Raw genomic sequence first — 22,022 nt, 5'->3', positions numbered from 1 at the left:
GCAACTTAATCAACTCGAGAGTTTATGAGCTAACCAAATCCCATGTATCATTCCTTTATGTTGGAATTGTGCACTAAAGTCTAACACTTTGTAATATTCATTCCCTCCATCATATTGTATGAATTGATTAATTTCACATGCCCTAAGAGGCTCCTCGACCATAACATACACTTCGGCATAAAACACGTACAAACACTAATGATGTTGGCCACACAATGTAGCATGTTCTTCTGTTATTAGTAAGACTATATTAGACTAACTATTCATGACAATTCTTTGTTTCAATTTCCCCACTAGATAGAGGTTGATAGAACTTCTAAGTTCTGAAGCAATTAGAGATATGGAATTAATATATATCAATGCCACAATTCATTGAGACTCAACAAGTCAGATAAAGTTGATCTTAAGCCAAAACAATTGGAGAGGATCTTGAAATTGAGTGGCAACAAAGGCTGTGGTAGGAATTAATCCAATTGATGACAAATAAAAAAATGTGGGGCTGACGGCAGCAATACAGCAACATCCAATTCCCCATCTTCAGAGTTGATAAGAAATTTCAGTATATACTGTAGCACAAAGTGTGCAGTAATATAAATTGATTTCAGATTGCAGTGTTTATGTGAATCTACAGATAGACAGGATAACGTTTAGCTTCAGTCTTCCACTTTCAGCGAAGATCATAATTCGCATACCATGAATATCTTTTTCTTCAGCCGAGAAATGATTGTCTCAATAGTAGCTACCGTCATCATCATTGATCATATTATGCTACACCATTGTATCAACACAATCATTGATTGTCTGTGTTCCACTGGTATCATGCCTCTCAGATTGCAACTGTTCAAGCACACGATCAAGTGCTTGCTGACATCTGTAACCACAACAAAGGAATATGTCATATTTGAGCATTCCTTCTATGATTTGCTCAATTATATACAGAAATAATGGATACATACGGTTTTACTAATACATTTACTAATTTTATCATTTCATTAGACAGAAGAGATGGATACCTCCATGGCATGTGGTCTAGAAACATTGATGGAGAAACCAGAATCTCCCGAAAGCTTCTTCTATCCTTCACCAATGCCTGATGCTCACACATCCGCTGCACTTTCTTATCCCATCCCCACTGCCATGTGGTGGTATTTTTAACAGGAATTATGTGTACGATCAATCCTGGCAAAAACAACTCGTGTTCTTCTTGATTTTCTTGAAAAATCATAGACCCAACATCCTCTCTACTGTCAGAACCATTGCAAGAATTCATTACATGTGATTCACCATTCTCTTCAGGACCTATTGGTTTGAAGGCATGATTGTGCTCATCTCCGCCACCTGTCACAACCAATTCTTCTAACTCATCAGGTGGTAGATCACTGTTTTCTCTGCCTGCATCCAAATAAATTTTCTCTATATCAGCAACCTCCTCATGCATACCACTAACATTCCCATCATATCCAGCAAATATACATCCTTCCAAACATGGTAAAACTTCTAAAGGACCTCCTATGCTCAACTGATTAGTAGCTCCATGAGCACACAACGTATATTGCCTGGCACCATTATTCTGTAAAGTTGGTGACTTTGTAGAGCTATAATTTGACATATATATTACGCAACGGCAAGCATGAGAGCATAGATAAATGCCACCTTTCAATTTGAACTTAAATCGTCTGGTTCTGCATTTATTGGATCTTTTGGACACTGCCACCTCTTTGGTAAATTCAACGTTTTCTAAACCACTGATAGTCGAAGAGCCATTCTCTTGACCCGTGTCCAACAACTGTTGTGCAAGTTTTGTCATCATCCCAACATCTGACGTCTTCATAGCTAAAGCTTTCACAGCAGCCATTCGAAGACGTTTAATAGATGATACTGACAGCCTTGAAGAGAATTCATCATTGTATACAATACTACCATGAAATAAAACAGTAATATAAATCAGAAACATAATGACAAAAATCTCTGCCCAAACAGACAGCTATACTGACCCAATCTAGAAGAAATTATCATGGGAACAGGTAATGCACTTCAGGCCACCCCCAAAAAGGAGATGGATGTACACATCTTGTCACAAAACTGAGCACCCACATACTATGTACTAAATGTATGTGAACTATAGTTAAGGATACACACCTTGTTACAAAACTTGTGCATGCATCCGCAGTCCAAGCATCCAAACACGGTAAAACACCATACCCATATACATGCAACTGTGGGTACCGTGCATGAAGCTGCAATTGAAATGGACTGATTAATTAGTTTTTTATGCTAAGGTCCAGACTATTTAGGCTTAAGTTCATATATTACTCTTAATGCTGTGAGAGTTGCTATTGAACCCCCTAGTGAATGACCAACAAATCGCAATGCATATCCCTCACATTCTCCACCAGGTCCAAGAAGAGAAGTAAGAATTCCCAATTCATTTTGAGTATGCATATCTTCAAGTTGAACAGAAAATGTGAAGTAAGAAATTGGTGCTGAATGTTCCATACAAAATCCTTTAATCAATAACACATTGATCCACATTTTAATGATGGATTTTGAAAAGAGGCATGTAATCCAATGACCTTGAGCACATCTCAGTAATCAGTGTGTATGTATATGTAAATTAAATTCAATCTTAGCCCAATGAGAGGCAAGTCATGCTTTTTGTATTTATTTGAGTTTTCCATTTTGTTGGTTTATAATGACACCATTTTTCTCTTTAAAAAACTATTTAGCCATGAAGAGCACAATTAAAGTGAGTGTAATAGCACATTGATTCCATATGAGTAATGATATATTACAGAATACTCTTATGTTGAATAATTCCGAGTCAGAATTGAAGGAGGTGTTGTTTCATGACAGCTCTAAGAGATAACCAGTTATGCTTGTTTACATCAACACATTCTCTTGATTAAAACTTTCCTCAAATTTTTGGCATGTCCAATAGCAAGCGCATGGTTCATACCTTCTATACTCACACTACTTGAAGTTGTATCAAACTCAGAGAAATTGTCAAGCTGTAAGGCCAGCTCCCTCGCTGCATCAATGATACCTTCATGTGCAAAATGTGACGTTGCAGATTGAAAGTGTAGGTTTCCTGGAAATGATTCACTTCTGTAAAAAGAAATCAACTTACAATTTGCAAATTTATAAAGTTGCAAAACGTTTTCAACTAGTAAGCAGAATAAAAATAAACATTTATATAGCATCATTAAATATCTATATAAATGATACTGGCATTAATGAGACACATACGTTAGAAACCCAAGATCTATTTGATTAAGCATTGATTCTTTTCCAAGACCGTCTGTCAAAAGGTCTTCAGGGGACTCTGTACCACGAACAGCTACTATAACACACCGTAGATGATGCTCAACTGCCACAAAATAAGCACATTCCCGTTTTTCCTAAAATCATAAGTTCAAACTTGAATTACATTATTCATATATAAGCTATCCATTTGTATTCATTTTTCAATACCCATTGTACACAAATAAATCATTAGCAAAACAATATTATCTGAAAGATCTTCACGGCACATGGAATTGATAACTCAAAGCTTGGCTAAAGATTTTCTTTGTAAATCATACTAAATCTTAGCTAGCAAATGAAACATTCAAGGAAAAATGAAATGAAGTTAAGATACAGAATGCCTTGATTTCCACATCATGGTAGAACACACAGTAATTCTTGTGCCTAGAAGGTCCCCGTTTGGATTTTCATGTTCTAAGCTACTTTTTACCAAGCCCCCATCAGACCTCAATATATAAGTTCTAGAAATAGCAAAAACACATAGATGTGAATCTCGATGCATACTTATTTCATTGATGGTTGTAATGATTATCTTTGCACTAGAAAGGAAATGTGATTATACATACCAAACTTTCAATGCATATTTCCATACATGTGTAATAGATAATACATCAATCAGCTTACGCTTACTAACAACAAGGAATTGTGCATTTTCACGTATGTAAATACATAGTTCGGTTATCAAGCATTGCACCTGACACACTCGCCCTTTACGAAGGGCTTCTGGAGGCAGCTTAGAATATCTCAAAAATGCTGCAGCATGACCTTTCCACCAGTTGTCCCCCTCTAGGTTTGGCAACCTAGAATTGGTAGAATCAGTCAATTCCATATAGAGTATTATTTCAATCAAGTCATAGTACATTTTTAGTAACCTGTTCCTCTTCCAAGGAGTAAGCACCCCTTGTCGACGAATCCAAGCACACGGGAATAGCAAAGGATTCCTTCCAATGTCTAGCAACAGCCCCTGAACATGTATAAGTAAACAAAACTTTTCATCGATGTGGCATGACTGCACATAGAATGTTGCTTACTTTTTGTTAGAAACAAAGGCTTCCCTTTCTCAACATACCGTGTAAGCAGCAACTGCAAACGGATGCAGAATAGTTGCTTCTTCAATGAGTGACACAGGGGCAGTTGGAAATTGTTCTGCAGTGGGTTGTTGAGAAGGCTGCAATTGTAAAAGTGCAAGCCCTGTCCATACATAAAAAAGAGGTCTAAATAGAATCAAGATATCATGAGTGCATATGCAAAAGACAATGTACAACTATACAGAAACAAATTGTGCATGTAAGTTTGTGCATCAATTAGGTCTAATAAAATCTGTAACATATTACTAGTTAGGCCTTCAAGCACGCTATAATACTATATTGGTTATCGCTAATAAATAGTCTGTATGCATATAATGGAGCATAAGCTAACCTGCAAGAAATTCCAAGTGGCTTGCACCGGCAGCTCGGTATGATACGAGGTCACCTAAAACTGCCGCTACAGAATCTACTTCATCATCATCTCGTTTTCTGCAAAGAGTTCAATCAATTCTTCTGTAAATCTCCTGTGAAAGTTCTCTAAAAACAGACATTAGAATGAGCCCATTCACTTACATATACCGAACTCTTCCAAGGCAGCAAAGGGCTTCACGTATTCCATAGTCGAACATCTCATGGTAATAGGCTCTCCATGCTTCATGATGTCTTGCATACAAACTACGCCATGCCAAAATGTCCGACCCCATGCAGCATTGTGTCAGAGTTAAAATCCATGACCCAAGAGTTAAAGTGAGAAAGACTTCATGGTGCCATTTTCCAGGGCACTTATCATCTGCTATCCCAATCAAAACCCCGTTTCTGAGCACAGTATTTGGATGCAACAAGATCAAATCCTTCTACAGTAGGAACAGAAAGCATGCAAACCTGAATTGCATCTCTTTTTGGTTTTGGAAGTCATATTCACAAAGGAAAATGTCAAATATGCTGCCGCAACCAGCTGTAGCAGAGTCACGAGCAAACCAAATCTTCCACACCAAAGCCAGCGTACATATGATATCTGAAGAATAAAAGGACGAAATGTTTCAATGCACAGGTAAATATAAGCCATCATATCATTGAAATAACTCCATCACAGGAAATAATCAATATTAACTATACATGGTAACTGTAGCTCCTCCCTTTGTAACTACATATCCAATTGGATTTCACAAAATAGAAGCAAATATAAGCCTACACAATGTAAAGAGCATTGTACTTCAAAACCAATCATTAGAAAAATTCGTCACTATTGATTGTGAATACAGCTCCTCCATCTACTATGACTTATACACTTGGGTTAACAGCATACGTGTGAATTGGAATCCCTTAAAAAGGTCAAGAACTGTGTAAAGAAAACTGATTCGGAAACGCTCAGCACTACTGATGTTATATCAGCTGTACCATCTACTGTGACATGTCCACAGGCTACCTACACATCTTTTCCGAATCTCTTGAATGTTGTTTTCTTCCCTTAAATAGAACCGAAATGCATTAGCAAGTAAATTTCTCTTCTAGCATATCCCCTATTACAGTTATCATCAAGTTTCATCTAAACACCAGCCATAAAGAATAAGTTTTATCTTTTCTATTACATTTCCTTGCATCCAATAGTTCAAAATTGGATTAAAAAGCACCATATACAGAATGGTTGTAAAGCACCTATTGGGGTTAGTATCCACATCCATTGAAACAATGACCTCAAAGGTTATGTTTTTAGTCCATTCTGTTGCACACCTTGCAAGAGGTCAGTTTTGACAAAAAAACTATTTCTACAAAAAGGTTGTAAAGCAGTCATAACTATCTAAAATCTGACCTTATAGAATAAATCTTATTATGTCTACAAGGGTTTCTAACATATAGAGAGCAAGAATGCAACCATGGTTATATAAAAAGGTACATTCACGGATAGCTTAGCATTATGAACTATAATGCTTTCATAAAGCATCACCTTGGATTGAACACAAAAGTCTCTTGTATGGCCTCAAGTGTTTCACATTAAGTTTAAATCTATATTTTGCATTAGACGAAGTTAGATCCTTCCAAGCATAATATATCATCTGTATTTAGAGATTGCCATGTTTGGATCAATTACAGTTTTCCATAGAAAAACAATGACCTTTGAAGAACAAATTTCATGTTTTGATTTATGGTTTTCTCAAATGCATAGAGCAAAAGAAGATGATTTACAATTGAGAAATGATGATCTTAGAATCAAAAGGACGAGCTCAATCTTGTGGATAAGAGTTTTCAATTAATACAGAAGGTTTCAAAGAAGCATCATCATCTGTATAAAAAGATGAAAAGTTCCATTTATTCTGATAGGAAAATGAAATGAATGGGAGAAGAATGATGACTCACTCGGCGTTGTCTTCGGCATTGTTTGTCAGCAACGGACATAGTCTGTGTATCGAAAGAAGAACCAATACCGAAACCATGAGCAAGAATTGTAGAAGCAACTGCAGCTTGTGAGAAGGCACTACTTATCATCCACAGAATGCGAATCAAGCATGTCCCGGCCACAATGGAGGAAGACCAGAAAAGATCTGAATCATAAACCTGGGCTAAGAATGCTCCCCAGAGAGACAAGCCAAGGAGCGTGGCGTGGCACGCAGCAAAGAGACGGTGCGGAACTCTAACTTTGCACAGAAGAGATGAAGCAGGAAGCAGGTTGGTTCGAATGGAGTGAGGGGGAGGAGAAGCCATGGCTGCTTCGTCAGTGCAGAGAGGTTCAGGTTCAGGAGCATGTCATCTCGTCTTTCTCTTGGCTCTTCTTTCTCGAAGAAGGGGAAGAAGAAAAAGGCGAATCTCTCGTGAGGAGAGCTTTTCTGAGACAGACCACATTCTCTCTCTATCCGTCTCTCTCTCAATCCGTCTCTTTCGCCTTAATTATTAGTTAACTGACTAATTAAGATAACCTGGTTAATTAATTGCTTGATTAAGATCTTTGAAGCTCATTAACTATTTCTTAATCGGTCAACATTCCTAATAGAAGTGTTGCACGTCTCACACTTGTGCAATGCCAATCTGTATGTCTTACCCATTTTACCGGTATTGGTCATGATGTCGCTTGTTTTTCTTCTCTCTCTCTCTCTCTCTCTCTCTCTCTCTCTCTCTCTCTTTATTCTGGAACTAGTGACACGAGAAAATTTGTCTTATCAAAATCCCTCTCTATCTCTCACCTGGTACCAAACGCGCCACCTTCACAAAACCATGCCCTACCGACATGTGCCTCTGCGATTGCACCACGAGCTCCTATAGGAGACGAAAGTGGAAATGCTATGATGCCAGTAATGGGACTACCCTGAGCAGAAGAACAACGATGCTTTAAGAAATAACAAAGTGGAAATGTTATGATGCTAGTAATGGGACTAGCCTAACCAGAAGAGCAATGATGCCTCAGAAAGGGAGAAAGTGTAACAACTTTTGTCAAACTAGTCCACATTTTTGAATAACAAAGTCCATATGCATTATGCTAAACACGCATTGTGCTCTAATCCATCAGGAGATAGTGTACAAAATAAACACATGATAGTGATAATGCGTGCCATTTGTGCAAAAGCATACTATGATGAGTCCATGGGTATCTTATCCAACAACAATCAACACATACTAAAATATCACCATTTGTGACCTTTTGATTGACATTTATGATCAATTATGTGCATGTCCCATTCATCTGATATAGCAATAGCAATTGCCACAAAAGCCAACAATGGAAGAGAGAGAGAAAGGATGGGATGACATGCGTGTGCTCCAGTTACATTTCGATGGGATTAATGGAGGGGTGTTGGGCAAGGGCATTTGACGAAATAGGGAAATATATGGAGGGCATTTGGGGCAATAACGAAAAACGGAGGGCATTTGGGGAAATAGGGGAAAGTGGAGGGCATTTGGGAAGAATTCTGTTTTCTGATTCCTGAGTTCTCTCAAAGACTTTATTTTAGGGCTTACATAAAACCTTCCTCTCCCCTGTTGCTGCTCATTCCCTTCCCTTCCACAGCTTCTTTGCTGCGGCCATGGTGGGCGTCAGAATAGTAACAGAAGAAGAAGAAGAAGGACGACATGTTTCCTCCATCTCTCTCAAATGCAGAGGCGGAACCAACGATGGAGACCATCGCGCGAAGCTTCATCATCACCATCATCATCAGGCTCTGGAGATCGCTCACGTGAAGAGAATCGTGAGTCCTCAGCATTCTCTCCATCGTTATCTTGCTCCACTTTATCTCTCATTCTCTTTAAACATCCCCCTCTTAGGTTCAATAATTAGGGTTTCGATTCAGTCTTCCCAGAAACTTCGAGAATTAGAGGATTATAAGAAATACATCACATTTAGGGTTTGAAATTTTGATTTAGTATTATCAGAAATATCTGATAAGTAGGGTTGTCATTCAAGGTCGTTAGAAGTATCTCTAAATTAGGGTCAATAAGGAATATATCAAACTACATATGGTTTGACAGTTAAAGTTGCAGCACGAGGGGGTTGATAATAAACGTCTCAAAATTAGTGTTTTATGTTTGAATTTCTCCGACATCTCTCAGAAGTAGGGTTTTGAATGCATACGTCCCAGAGAGGTCTTAGTATTGGGGTTCTGATTTGTGGTGTAATAATTTTGCTCTATCAGGGGGCAGGGCTTTTGAATCTTGGCAATACTTGCTTCCTCAATTCCGTCATTCAATGCCTCACTTACACACCGCCGCTTGCAGCTTATCTCCAGGCAAATCTTCATAAAAGCTCATGTGAGTCCGCCATCAGGTTGTTCCTTTCAGTTAGGAAATAAATAACACATTCACTTGATACATTATTTTGTATTGAAAATCATGTCCAAATCCAATAATTGACACTGCCTCTGATGGGATCTTTGAGGGCTTCCGAGGAAAGGACTGATGCTAATGGGGGATCTATGAGATGGGATTATGCATGATCAATGCATCCCGTCCATAGCCACCATGTAGGGGCATCACAAAGGCCATTCCCTGACATATTCATTCTGTGGTCCACCACAGTGTTCATGCATGAAGATGAAACCAGGTCCTTTCATAAGAAAACAAATTCCCAAGCGTACTTCCCTTTGCGATCTATTCATACCAAATGCCAATTAAGCTAGTTTCCGCCTTGATGCAAGTCCCAATACATAATAAATTCGTTATTTTTATATTCTATAGGTCAGGTACGGGGTTTCTGCGCAATGTGTGCCCTGGAAAACCATGCAAAGCAAGCATTATCATCAGCACCTGGAAGGGTTCTCTCTCCAACTCATCTAGTGAAGAATTTGCGAGGTAAGCTCTCCATTTTTCTGGATCAGATTTGTTTATGTTTTAAGATTTGTAAGAGGCCCTTATGGCCTAATATTGGGAGTTTTTAATATCATAAGCATGGGATTTTCGTAACTCAATCAAATTTAGCTCTTCTGCTTCAAACTTTAGGGTTCTGTAGGAGATTTTACTCTCTTTGTTTCATGTAGTTTTTTAAGGTACGCTGGAGGTTTTCTAACCAGATCAAATCCGGCAGCTATTTCCAGATCATTCCAGATGTGGCGGCAAGAAGATGCTCATGAATACATGCGCCACTTAATTGAAGCTTTGCAAAAATGCTGCCCACGTGAAGCTTTTCCAGGCTCGTCTCACAAAAACTATATTGAGAGAGTCTTTGGAGGTCGGCTTAGAAGTCAGGTATTTATAAACCAATGCTGAAACATAGGGCAAATCAAGGTGTTTATGATTTAGGGTGCATACCTTTCCGTATTGAAGTCAGAGATTTGGAGTGATCTTCAAATGAAGACAGTTCATGATCAATTAACATTAATAAAGTGTTCTGTTCTCAAAGACAATCAAGAGTTTAATGCTAGGGTTCATGATTTCTGGAATTAGTTTTTGAGAGAAGAGATTTCTAAATGATAAATTTACACACAATACATCATCATCACAAAATCCAGAGGGAGAACTTAGATTGGTTATGCATAGAGTTTGACGTGCCTGATGATGATTGAAATTGGACCTCATTTAGCTTCAAGTCTCAACATTCGGAATGTTTGTGGTGTGCATGAATATTTGTGTTGCTTGCTTTTGCAGAAGTTACTGTTTGTAGTAAATTATGGGTCAAGCCATCATAGAACATAAACAATGTGCTCCTTATTTTTTTCTTTTTCAGGTGAAATGCACTCAGTGCTCCCATTGTTCTAATACATATGACCCTTTTCTAGACCTTAGTCTGGAAATTGTTAAAGCAGAGTCTATAGAGAAGGCATTGACCCGTTTTACAGCGGTTGAAGTCTTGGATGGAAACAACAAATATCAATGTAGTAAATGCAAGAAGAAAGTCAGAGCTTTCAAGCAATTTACGATTGATCATGCACCACATGTGCTAGCAATTCAATTAAAGCGGTTTAGTACTTCTGGAGGGTTTGGTGGAAAAATTGACAAAAAAGTTCACTTCGATAGAACATTTGATATTAAGCCATATGTGAATAGAGGAGAGGTAATTTAATTGTGCATATTTTTTCTGAAGTTGAGTCCTTTCTGTTTTGGCCTTAATTGAGTAGGTTTGGTACGCAGCTTGCAGAATCAAGATACTCATTATATGCTGTCCTAGTGCATTCTGGGTGGTCGACTCACTCAGGGCATTATTATTGTTTTGTACGCACAACTGCAGACACTTGGCATGTATTAGATGACAGCCGGGTATTTCCATGTTTTGAGTTGAATGTTTTATATCGTTTACTGTGAGCTTTGTTGGATTATTATATTTTATACATCATGTCAATATAATCCCAGGTGTCTCAAGTGAGCGAAAAGACGGTGCTTGATCAGAAGGCATACATGCTTTTTTACATAAGAGATGTGAAAATATTGACTTCTTCAGGTATGATTGACTACCAGAAGTCTACAGATTTTGGTGTCACCAAAGTGAACGGAAATGGAATATCCGTGACCAAATCTCTGGAAAGATCGACATCGAAACATCAAAATAGTGAAGGAATGCTGACAGCACCGAAGGGCATAGATATTGAGGCTGCCAAAGAGAATGGAAATTCATCTACTTGTATTGCTGACAATAAGCAATGCAAAAAAGAAACATCATCATTTAAATATATACCAAGCGAAGGAGCAACCTCTAGCAAACAACATTTCAGAAAGGGCATGGATATTGGGTTCACCAAAGCTAACAGAGATGGTGATCCTATAGGCAAGTCTCAGGAAAAATGCATAGAGAGAGATCAGAATAGTGAGAGCAAAAGAGACCTTTCTTCTGGTTCAGATGTTGGGAATCATCATTCTCGAAGAGGAACTGAATTTGATTGTTTGGCCCCAAAAATGAATGGGAATGTCTCCGGATCCAAAATGGGCATAGTTACAGACCCAGCTGCGACTAAAGCTAGTGTGACCAGAAGTGTCCAAGGGAATGTTGCAGAAGTCACAGATCCTGCGGAGTTGAACCTTCAATTCCTGAAGAAATCAGGACATGACAGTGAGTTGAAATGTAAACCTGGTATTCCAATGCTCAATAGTGGCGCTGGTTGTTTAGATGCAACCGGTATGCTTGCTATATTTCTGTTCTTTGTTTACTCTTCACAATTGCAGTTTTCAAATGCCCTCAAACTTAGTGCGTTATTGTGCAGCACCACTATGGGATGAGGCAGAAGAATGTAAAGAAAATAATGATACGTGCTTTCCAAAATTCAGTGAAGAAAGACCAACTCACAATAGTCATTTGCTGGATGAATGGTGAACTTACTAGATTGTAGAGACATAGATTTGCATTTATATTTTCAAAAGTCTTTGGCAAGTTTGAATTTACAATTTCCTAAACTATCCACCATGGTTTTGATGTTAGGCCAAAAGCGTGTGATAAAGGGAAGATGAAGAAAGTAAGAAAGAAGCAAATATCAGAGCAGAATGTTTTAGGTCTCTATCAGCATACAAAAAGGAGGAAAATGTCTGGGGAAGCTGGTAAAAATCCATTTCAAGTTATGAATGGCAGTCAATCTAATGATAAAGGGGATCCATTAGCCCCACGAAAGAAGCATAGAAAGAAACAATGGATTTTTGGACTGAAGCTATTTCTAAGAAGGCATCGGTTTAAACAGATGGTTAAAGCTCATCAAGATGGAAGAAAAACAACAAACTAACGACATTTTAATGTTTCTCAAGATATACTTATTCGCTCTCATCAATCTACACGAAAGGTTTTGATAGTTGTATTTCTTATTTTTCTTTTATGAGAGATTTCAAGGAGCTGGGAGGAAACACCAATATGGCCAGATATAATTCTTTATGATGAAGGTAATGCTTTCAGTAAATAAGACTAAACCATTGTATCTAGATTCCTTAATATTTGGTTTTACATACCTTGGACTGCACTAGTGATTCAACATTTTTTCAAGAAATTGTGTGGTACACATGTATCCCATTAGTGCCTTCTAAGATGTACCAGGTATTTTGTATGCTCTTCAGAGGATGGATTAGAGCTGTTGTGCAGCCTTCGTCTTCTCTTCATTAAATTAAGAATTTATGATGTTCAGCTGAATAAGGCTGTAAAACAGTTGAATTTTTTGCTTAAAAAGTTGCCGTGAAATTTGTTCAGCCTGTGTCCTTTGAGGTTGTCATTTAGGGTCTTTCCATTGTCTTCCTTCTTGTAGGTTTCGGGGCTTCTCATAGCCTTGAGGGGCTATGTTGGTTTTAAGCAAATTGACCTTACACTTATTCACAAGGTCAGAGATATTTACTCAACTACTATACGCTTAATGACTTCATGTAATAGTCTGACAATATGTATGAGAACTAATAATTACTATTTTAATGAATTAAGCTTACACAATGGTTAGCTATAATAGATAAGATATTGTTTTGTCCATGATGAGGCCAATTTTGACCCATGGGACCAAATCAACATATCTAGAAATGAGGAGTAATTGATCAATTGGAGCTTTCATTCGGTCTATGAAGTATGTGATCATTGAGATCTAAGGATAGGGATGAAGAGACAAGACACTAAAATGTGAAGATTGTTATATGTATTACATTGCAAGTATTAACTCCAAATATTGGCCCCAATACAAGGGAAAAAGGCCAAAACCTATACAATCATATGTCACTACCTCTAGGAGTCTTGGCTTTGGGAGAGCCTTAACACTTACTTGAACTTGTTCCATGGACATCCTCTACAGTTCCATAACATGATTTTTAAACTTGGGGCAGGCCTATAGGTCATCACTTGCTATGCATTTTGAGTTCCTTTTCTAGTTGTGTAGGCTTGCCTCCATTCTTGCTCCTTTGGGGTTCGATCATCAAATTGCAAGAGAGCTCAAAAGAAAATTTAAGCTCTATAGAGTGTAGAGACAAGATGATGAGAGGAGCCATGAAGGTAACTCTTGTACTCTTACAAAAGCTATTTGCCTTGAGGCCATGTCACACTTGTTTGGACAATTGAGTCTTCATAACTTAAATTCAAGTGTTATTGCTTGTCCAATGAGAAATTGGGGCCTAAGACTAAGCAATCAAAAACTATATCATAGCATGCTAGTTTTTCATACAATGTGCACTGGCATAAGTGCTAATAAGTGATGGGTTCTAGAGGGCTAGGTTGTGGGATAGGCTTTCTCCAAGTTGTAGATAAGTCTCATCCCATGCACAGGTGAGCCAACTAAATAAGAGAGGCATTATCAATCCTATAGCTAGTCATTAATTAAGTGGAGTAACCCCCCCTTGAGACATTAGTTTGTAATAGTTAATATCCTTGGATTAAGAGTAGAATGGAAGTGTGAGTACCATAGTTGTATAAACATAGTATTCAAAGAACCAAAAAGTGAAGATCATATACCTAGTAATGCCTCTATAGTGAAACCTTACCTCAATTGATTTAATGAATGCTCTTTAATGGATATGAACAATCAAATTCGAAAGGTTAATTAAAGAGGCTTTAGGTAGAAGCAACAAGAACTCACATAGTCTACTTCATACCCAACTTGATTTTTTATTCCTTAAATATATGTTTTGTCCACTCTACATTTACACTAGTTTCTCTTGTTTCACACACAACGCCCATTCACAAAAACTGAAAAAATACTATCCTATCACAATCAGCATTCTATCATTGGGGTTAAAGCACTCCTAGGTTATTTGTTTGATACTCATTCTTCATTGCCAACACAAACCACTTCAATAACAATCGTAGACATTCCATTGAAGAGTCTAAGCATCCTTTTCTGGTTTATGATTGTCCAAAGACGTATTTAGTTGATTCATGCCTTGACTTTTAGTGTGTATCAGGTTCAATTCCTAAAACAACCATTGTAGGGATCCTACATGTTGGTGTTAGCAAGTTGATGGTTATGCATGAAATTTTCATTCTCGCACATGTTTTCATTCCAATAGATTGTGCTCACACTAAGTTGACTTTGTATATTTGAGATGGGTGATAGCATTTTCTAGCATTTTCTTGTTGATGTAAGTCTACCTAAAAAAGAGGGATGAATATTTTGAAAGGGAATGGTGTCACAATAACCCACCCATGAGGTAATTGATCGGTAGATATCTATATCTAGGACAAGGTAATTGTCCATTGTATAGTGGCTTAGGCTTCCTTGATCTTGGCGTGCTTTAATAGTTGGTTGGTGTTGCATGTCTACCAAGATAAGTTGCCAATGGAACATGGACATACCCAAGGCGAGGGAATTTCCTTAGGACAATAGAAGTTTCCTACATTATCAATGTTGTGATGCTTTAAGGTACCCATTTGATGAATATGATACACATTGAGTCTATCTTCTCCTTGTTTGGCTCTCGTCTTGTGCTAATGATAATTAATATGGCACAATATAGTTATTCTCTTTATAATGTTGTATCTAAAAGGTAATCGTTTATTTATGCTATGAGCGAATAGAAATTTTACGTACAATGTGATTCCTAAAGGACAAGCTCGTATTTCTAGTACAAGTAAATAAATGAAAACTGATGGAAGTAACTGAGCCTCAACATGTATCCCCAACTAGTAGTCAAAATTGGTTATTATGATCCATATGATTTCACTTGAAGGCATAATTATAAGGCATTTATATACTTTTGACATCTTGTGAGGTCATGGAATTGAAAAGATGAGGTATATAGGTAACAAATTGGTTTAAATGTTGCCTCTACTTTACCTTTCTTCTCAAATGCTTTATTTGATTCGCCATGCATAACTCTTCATGCCAGATGAGAACGTAAAACAAACGTAATTAATTCCTCGAAAGACCTCTGTCAGTTGCACACCACTTGACACATGTCATTTGGAATGGCCATTTCTAGCTCCCAAATACCCTATGTTCGACCTTCGAAGGTAGCACCACATTTGATAGGTAACTTTGTAATAATGTTTCCTTATTATTCTTACATGTAACTCCAATTATTTGACATTACGGGTTTGATAGTACATCAACATCAGAATTGAGCTTAAATTGTTCAAATAAATAACAGATGACATTATAAAGTACCACACGTTGTATTCATTTTCATTGTATAACAAGTAGGCAACAACACATGTAGCAATATTATTTAGTGATGTTAGTTGAAATACATGTGGATGGTACATGAGTTTGTGCAATTTACAAACTTGCTTATCAGTTTCTAGAATACACACACAAGTTATCGAACTAAACAAACCATTGTCATATACGATTGATTGCTTAGTTTTCCAAAGTTTCACTAGTGCAAACAATATTATATTCAAGTGAATGTTGGGGAACACAATAATCAAGAGTTATAAAAGGTTAACTAAAACTTTATTTGTGACTTGTAACAACCCAAAGTTAAATCATATTTAATCACAATGGACACTCAATAGTCGGGATACAAATAAATTGAACTATACACCATGTTCTTCCAATCTAGATTGCTACTTACTTTCTCCTATAGATTAATTTCATAATTATATCATCAATCAACTTGATCTTCTTGAACCCATGCCTTTGTTGGGATACAAAATTCGACTTTGTGAAAAGGTAACACATTTTGAAATCAATGCTAGACCGTTCCTAATAAGATTATTGAAAAAATTTGGAGGTTTGCCATACAAGTTCATGTAGTGTTTCTAGTGGTTGAAGTTCTATCTAGGTTTCAATGTGGTAGCATGACTCATACACACACAATAAAATGAGTGAATAACTTAGTATGATCATTTTGTTTGGTAGTGACCGAGCATGAGCTAATGAAATGCTATAATGACAAATGATTAGTTTGAGTGTAGGTAGTGGATTTGTCACAATAGGTGTAGATTTGACATGTGTTTTTGACATATCACAAGATGTACTAACTTAATCCAGTAGGTAGAAGGGGCCAATGGTCCCAACATTGAAGTTATCTCTTAGAGGCATCACATAAGTTAAAGGTATCCATCCCATGGTCTACGAATTGGGCTGAAACATAGACAAAGATGGGAAACGATGATTGATCAGAGTTGTTCGAGATGTGGAACATAAGCTCTCCCACTCGCCCACTCGGGAAAACTCTCTCTCGAGTGTAGAGGCACATTCTAGCGTGACACACCCACCTCCCCTCGAATGGAGAGATTGAAACCTTTCAACGAAGCCGATTAGATTAGGATTAAACCGCGTGCTCATTGGCATAGATACTTAGACTTGAGCTATGGGGCCCCAAATCATGTGGCTCATCAAGAGAGGCAAACAACGTATTTCTTTCTTTTGTTAACACCATGTAAGCAAAGATCTAACAACCCAATGATGGATTGACGATCAGAATGTGACCAAGGTGTTGAGCTCATAGCTTCAATGGAAGAATGTGAAGGACTCGGATCAAGCTGAAGAGATTTTAAATGCATAATGTGGATATTTGCAGATTCTTCAGAGGATCATGCACTGCAAAACCGCTCTCGATCACTACCTCTCGACATATTACTGTGCTGCTAACTTTCGATGTAATATGAAATTGATTGGAACTGAGATCTGAATCTCACGATCTAGTCGGAGCAGAAAGTTTAGTTGTGGCCCACAGAGGTGGGACGGGTATAATGGTTTCCTGGTTAAAAAGATTTCTAAGCATGGTATGCTTTTCTGCAGCTTGAAGATCTTGTCGGCACGGTGGCCCATGTATGCCTGAGCGAGTTCCCGCATCTATGTGTGCTGAATCATTTTTTGTAACACAGCGATTTCGTTATTATTCGATATGATGCTCCAACAGAAAAGGAAAGAAAGATCTATCTTATCTTATCTATCTATCTATCTATATATGGTTAGAAATCACAAATGAATCTACTATCACATTTCAATTCAAGACGAACAATATCGGTACACAATTTATATTCGCTGCACATAAAATTCTTCCTTATTGACATGAATTATGAAGGGGGAGGGGAGCTTGATTTCCATATGTTGGAATCCTTTACAGAAAAATGACAACAACATATGATCGGATCAATTCGATCCAGATCGGGGTGGATCTAATCCCAGAGAGAAATGCTCCAGTCGAGGCCTTGGTGAAGGCTACTTGGCGGAGTAGGATCGGGAGGGTATACTAAGTTAGAGTGAATGTAATGTGGGGATTCACATTGGATGTAATTACACAAAGGATCAATATTATTGATCATATGATCATAAATATAACAGTGAGCAGGGGGGCTGGAGGGGCTGCACATGAAGCTGAGATTGGAATTGGCATTAGAGTTAGAGTTAGAGTTAGAGTTAGAGTTAGAGTTAGAGTTAGAGTTAGAGTTAGAGTTAGAGTTGGAGTTGGAGTTAGATTTAGAAGAGGATGGAGTAGGAGTGGAAGTAGTAATAGTAGTAGTAGTAGTAGTAGGAGGAGGAGTAGAAGAAGAAGAATGAAGGATAGTTTTACCGGCTGCTGCCGCGGCTGCGGCTTGTTGGATGTGACGGGCGGAGAGGGAGGCGGGGCGAGGCAAGTGAGGGGCGAGGCTCGGGAAATTGAGAGTGGCGGTGGGCGTGTTGGGCCGTAGGGCGAGAGTGGCAGTGTCATATGCCCGTGCCGCCATCTCGGCCGTTGGGAATGAGCCCAGCCAGATCCTCGTCTTCTTCCCGGGCTCCCGGATCTCGGACACCCATTTCCCCCAGCTCCTCCGCCGGACTCCCTTGTACGCCGGCACCGCCTCCGTGATAGCGAGAGTGGTTCGTGCTGTGCCTGTACTAAGAGCGGTCCTCGTGGCCTTTGGGTGGTGCCGATGCCTTGTGCTTTCACTTGGGGTCATCGAATTTCTAGCTTCTTCTTCTTCTTCTTCGTTGTCGTCATTGTCATTGTCCTCCTCTTCTACATCCTCTTCTTCTTCGAGCTCCTGTTCATCTTCATCTTGCTCCTCCTCATTTGGGTTATAATAATGATCACTAGTATCCATGTTTGGTTGTTCAACCTCTAGTTCCAAGACTTAAGTTGACATGAGATTTAGTTAATTTTGCACACTTTATACAAACATATGTTTATATATATATTATACATACACTAAAAAGTTTTCCAACTCATCTTACTATATAAAGGTTCCCATGGGTCTAGTCCAAAAAGGGTGATTTTGTTTTCATTTATTACTTGTTTTACAGTGCCCCCCCCCCTCTCAAGGAACTACCCCACCATGGCCTACAGTACTTGGAACGTAGTCTCGACTAGTACCCCATGGGGTGCTTCTGAGATATATATTCTTTTAACCAATCAATATGTGCTGAGTCAAGGAGGTAGGATATATATGCATGGCTATGTGGATTGAATACATTTTTCCATTGAAACGAATCCCTCTTAGACTCACCTTGAACTAAACATGAGACGAATCACAATGCGTAAATGCATGAATTTGTGATGTAGAAAGGTATCTCTTTTGCCAAGCCACACAAAAAATGGGTTTTAAATTGGTGATGATTTGGCATTGGATGACATGTTTCCATCAAGGGGTATATCCCCAACTTTTAACATGGTCTAAATATGCCAACATATTAACTACAGACTACCTACCTACCTTTAAATTGTTGGGCAAAACTTAGCAGAAGTTCATGTTTTTACCCTATTAACAATGTCATGTCTTGGCAATCACAAGATATTATACGAAGTTAAGGTTTTCCACCACATAAATATATTGATATTGTGGCACGGAAATGGAGGTATCGAAGGATCACAAGAATTAGTTGTAGTTATTGTGGCACCAAAGCTATCATGAACCTATGGTGGACACAAAAGCATGATTTGTAGTTCAAATACCCGTTCTTGTTATGCTTTGTTATTCATAGTGTATCCATATTATGCTCCCAAACAATGGCCAAGTTACAACCAAACTTCAAAGCTGGTGGACATTTGCACACAAAACGTTAGCCAATAAGAAAACTATGAGGTACAACACCCATCCCGCGCCGGTGGAACCACCCTTCAAATTGTTCTCTCATATACTATCTCCATACCCAAAATCCATCAAACTTGTCGTTTGTAGCATACTTTTGTTGACGCTTATTCATGCCATTGGACAATGGTGGCTAACTAATGGCCTTCCTCATAATTGACCCACTTTATATTGTCATGCCCACTTTTGCCTAAATATGAAAGCGACATTTCGTAAATATGTATAGTAGCATGGTTAGCTTGTACTTATTGTGACAATGTCCTCACCTCTATGTCTCTCCACATAATTCATACATAAACATTTATTGCCCACATCTAATTCAAGCTTTATATTATTATTTTATCTCTGTGAGAATGTGCAAATTAAAGTGAGTGTATTATTTTCTCATGATTGAGGTTTGTTCACCCATTTTGTTGTCCAATATCTCATATTGTTTGAGCTTAGAAAATTACTCCAAAATTTTCATATTTAAGTATTAAATTGAAGATCATGCATATGACAAGTTGTTGAAATGAATGGTGTCCCACCATTACTTAACTATGTTGTTTGGAGAAGCGGAGATATTCTATTGGCTGATTAAATTGTACTTTCTAAGAACCAAATTCCTCTTGAAATATGTCATACATTGGACCTTGATTACTCTCCTTTAAGCAAGCTCATGGAGACCAAGCTTGAGGCACAATGTATTTTTATCAGCTAAATCTTTATATGAAATTCTTAGATTCCATAATGATTTGCACTTATGTCAACTCGTATTTTGTGTGTGTGTGTGATTTCAAAGCAACGCTAGATTTTAGGTTAATAAAACATGTTTCTGTTAAAAAACACAGGCAAAAGATGCTTGACTAGGCATTTACATATTGAGTGGGTAAAAAAAGAGGTGTTTCGATGGCTACTTGGTGTTGAGTTCTAGTAACTGCGATAAACTACAAGTGATATAGAATTACTGAAGGAAATTAAGATTGGCTAGGGGGAAGACAAAAAGAACAGGGATGATTTGCATTAAATCATAAGTATGACGCGCACAAGTTGCAAAAGCATTAATATCTAAATATTGGTCCCTTTATGTATTGATATTTTGTTTCCACATAGAGTCAAGAGGAGCACGTGGGTATTTTCTCAACTATTCAATATTTGCATACATCCTACTAAACCTTCCAACTTAGCTTTCTTCCATTCATTGCTACCTACATTTCATTCAACTACCCTCTAGCAAACTCTACTATGTGCCCTCTCTTAGTTCCTCTCCATTTTGCCTTTCATATTTATTGTGTCACCCATTGTCTGATTTAGTGAGTTTGGGGTCGTTATGAGGTGCTTCACATACATATATACATGATATACGACATATGGTGATATAGGTATTCTACGGAATTTGGACATTGAATGTTGCAATGTTAGAAACATGTATGAATGCATACTTAGGCACAAAATTTGCACATGTATCCTCATGCACAAATTTTGCACATGTTAAGAAATTATCTCCGCCATTCCCAAATGAATGGGAAGGCTTTGGATTGTTAATGATACGTTCTTGTCATATGGAAGATTTTAGCATCCTAGAGTTTACTCACTACATGAAACAATCACCCTTGAAACTACCCACTTTATTATCAAATTTTAGCTATATAACATATACAAATCTAAAATAGCATATCATATATGTCCATATAAATTGTTTGTTTAACTACCTAATGTTGGTAGAAATACCTTATTCACATTGCGTCCTTCGTGATGAATTTCAATTTATACAACCACAAGAAGTAAAAACACCCGATAATGATTTGATCTTCTTTCATTAACTTGTTCTCCATGTTAACTAGATGCATGTTGCACTATTTACCTCTTGGTGTGGTTCTCCAATGGTTGTGGCCATTTATTGTTGGAGCTTACTAGGAATTACACTTAATGCATGTATGACGCAACTCCAAAACAAGAAATTATAATTGTTAGGCATTCCTCCTACACTTGTGCGAGACGAAGCTCATACATAACAATTGGCAACGGTTCGGTTCGGTTTGAGAGTGTTAAAACCGAACCATTTAAAATTTTTGAAACTTGAACCGAACTGAACCACAAAACCGTTAATTTTTTTTTCAAATTGTTAAACGATAAAAACCACAGTTTTGTGGTTTGGCGGTTTTCAACGTAGGTCAAAATTCAAATTTTAAAATTTAAAATATTTCATTATTTTAAATTTTCAAAAATTTAAAGATTTTCCTAAAATGTGAGAATAAGGCTTGAACATGAAAAGATTGCTTAAGAAAACAATTAAAAATTAAAAATTGTAAAAAAACAAAGCAAAACCATTAACCCGCGGTTTCTAACTGTTAAAACCGAACTGAAACTGGACCGAACCGTTTAAACCGTTAAAC

General features: G+C 37.7%; 3 protein-coding genes across 11 annotated transcripts; 1 reads left to right on the top strand and 2 right to left on the bottom strand.

The window, feature by feature from the left end:
* Positions 1-429: 429 nt before the first annotated feature.
* LOC147849328 (uncharacterized) lies at positions 430-7,107 on the bottom strand. 3 transcript variants are annotated; one of them, XM_087337629.1, is made up of 14 exons: positions 6,687-7,107; positions 5,214-5,346; positions 4,905-5,121; positions 4,723-4,820; positions 4,373-4,494; positions 4,176-4,267; positions 3,998-4,103; positions 3,247-3,398; positions 2,957-3,105; positions 2,314-2,444; positions 2,140-2,237; positions 1,654-1,916; positions 1,014-1,392; positions 430-871 (listed from the first exon to the last, which is right to left on the bottom strand). In XM_087337629.1, exons 1-14 carry the CDS (start codon positions 7,029-7,031, stop codon positions 769-771), a joined length of 2,388 nt encoding a protein of 795 aa, XP_087193755.1. In that variant the 5' UTR covers positions 7,032-7,107; the 3' UTR covers positions 430-768. The 3 variants fall into 3 exon arrangements, with proteins under 3 accessions (XP_087193755.1, XP_087193754.1, XP_087193753.1); XM_087337628.1 differs by having other exon boundaries at positions 1,014-1,916; positions 2,957-3,102; XM_087337627.1 differs by having other exon boundaries at positions 1,014-1,916; positions 6,687-7,106.
* Positions 7,108-8,295: 1,188 nt separating this feature from the next.
* LOC147849327 (uncharacterized) lies at positions 8,296-12,742 on the top strand. Of its 7 annotated transcripts, XM_087337633.1 has the most exons (10): positions 8,296-8,506; positions 8,951-9,065; positions 9,492-9,605; positions 9,838-9,998; positions 10,477-10,803; positions 10,881-11,006; positions 11,100-11,197; positions 11,279-11,859; positions 11,945-12,050; positions 12,160-12,742. In XM_087337633.1, the coding sequence occupies exons 1-10, from the start codon at positions 8,345-8,347 to the stop codon at positions 12,452-12,454; spliced, it is 2,085 nt and encodes a 694-aa protein (XP_087193759.1). In that variant the 5' UTR covers positions 8,296-8,344; the 3' UTR covers positions 12,455-12,742. The 7 variants fall into 7 exon arrangements, with proteins under 7 accessions (XP_087193759.1, XP_087193758.1, XP_087193763.1 ...); XM_087337632.1 differs by having other exon boundaries at positions 11,100-11,859; XM_087337637.1 differs by having other exon boundaries at positions 8,488-8,506; positions 9,848-9,998; positions 11,100-11,859.
* Positions 12,743-17,668: 4,926 nt separating this feature from the next.
* Positions 17,669-18,750, bottom strand: LOC147849326 (uncharacterized). Its single transcript, XM_087337630.1, has one exon. It carries the CDS (start codon positions 18,661-18,663, stop codon positions 17,758-17,760), a length of 906 nt encoding a protein of 301 aa, XP_087193756.1. The 5' UTR covers positions 18,664-18,750; the 3' UTR covers positions 17,669-17,757.
* Positions 18,751-22,022: the final 3,272 nt, after the last annotated feature.

Source organism: Azolla caroliniana, unplaced genomic scaffold (assembly GCF_043228905.1).
Source record: "Azolla caroliniana isolate FFs.n. ecotype wild unplaced genomic scaffold, voAzoCaro1.0.p SCAF_79, whole genome shotgun sequence".
In the NCBI taxonomy this organism is placed as follows: Eukaryota; Viridiplantae; Streptophyta; class Polypodiopsida; order Salviniales; family Salviniaceae; genus Azolla; species Azolla caroliniana.
This window is presented reverse-complemented; position numbering and strand designations above follow the sequence as displayed.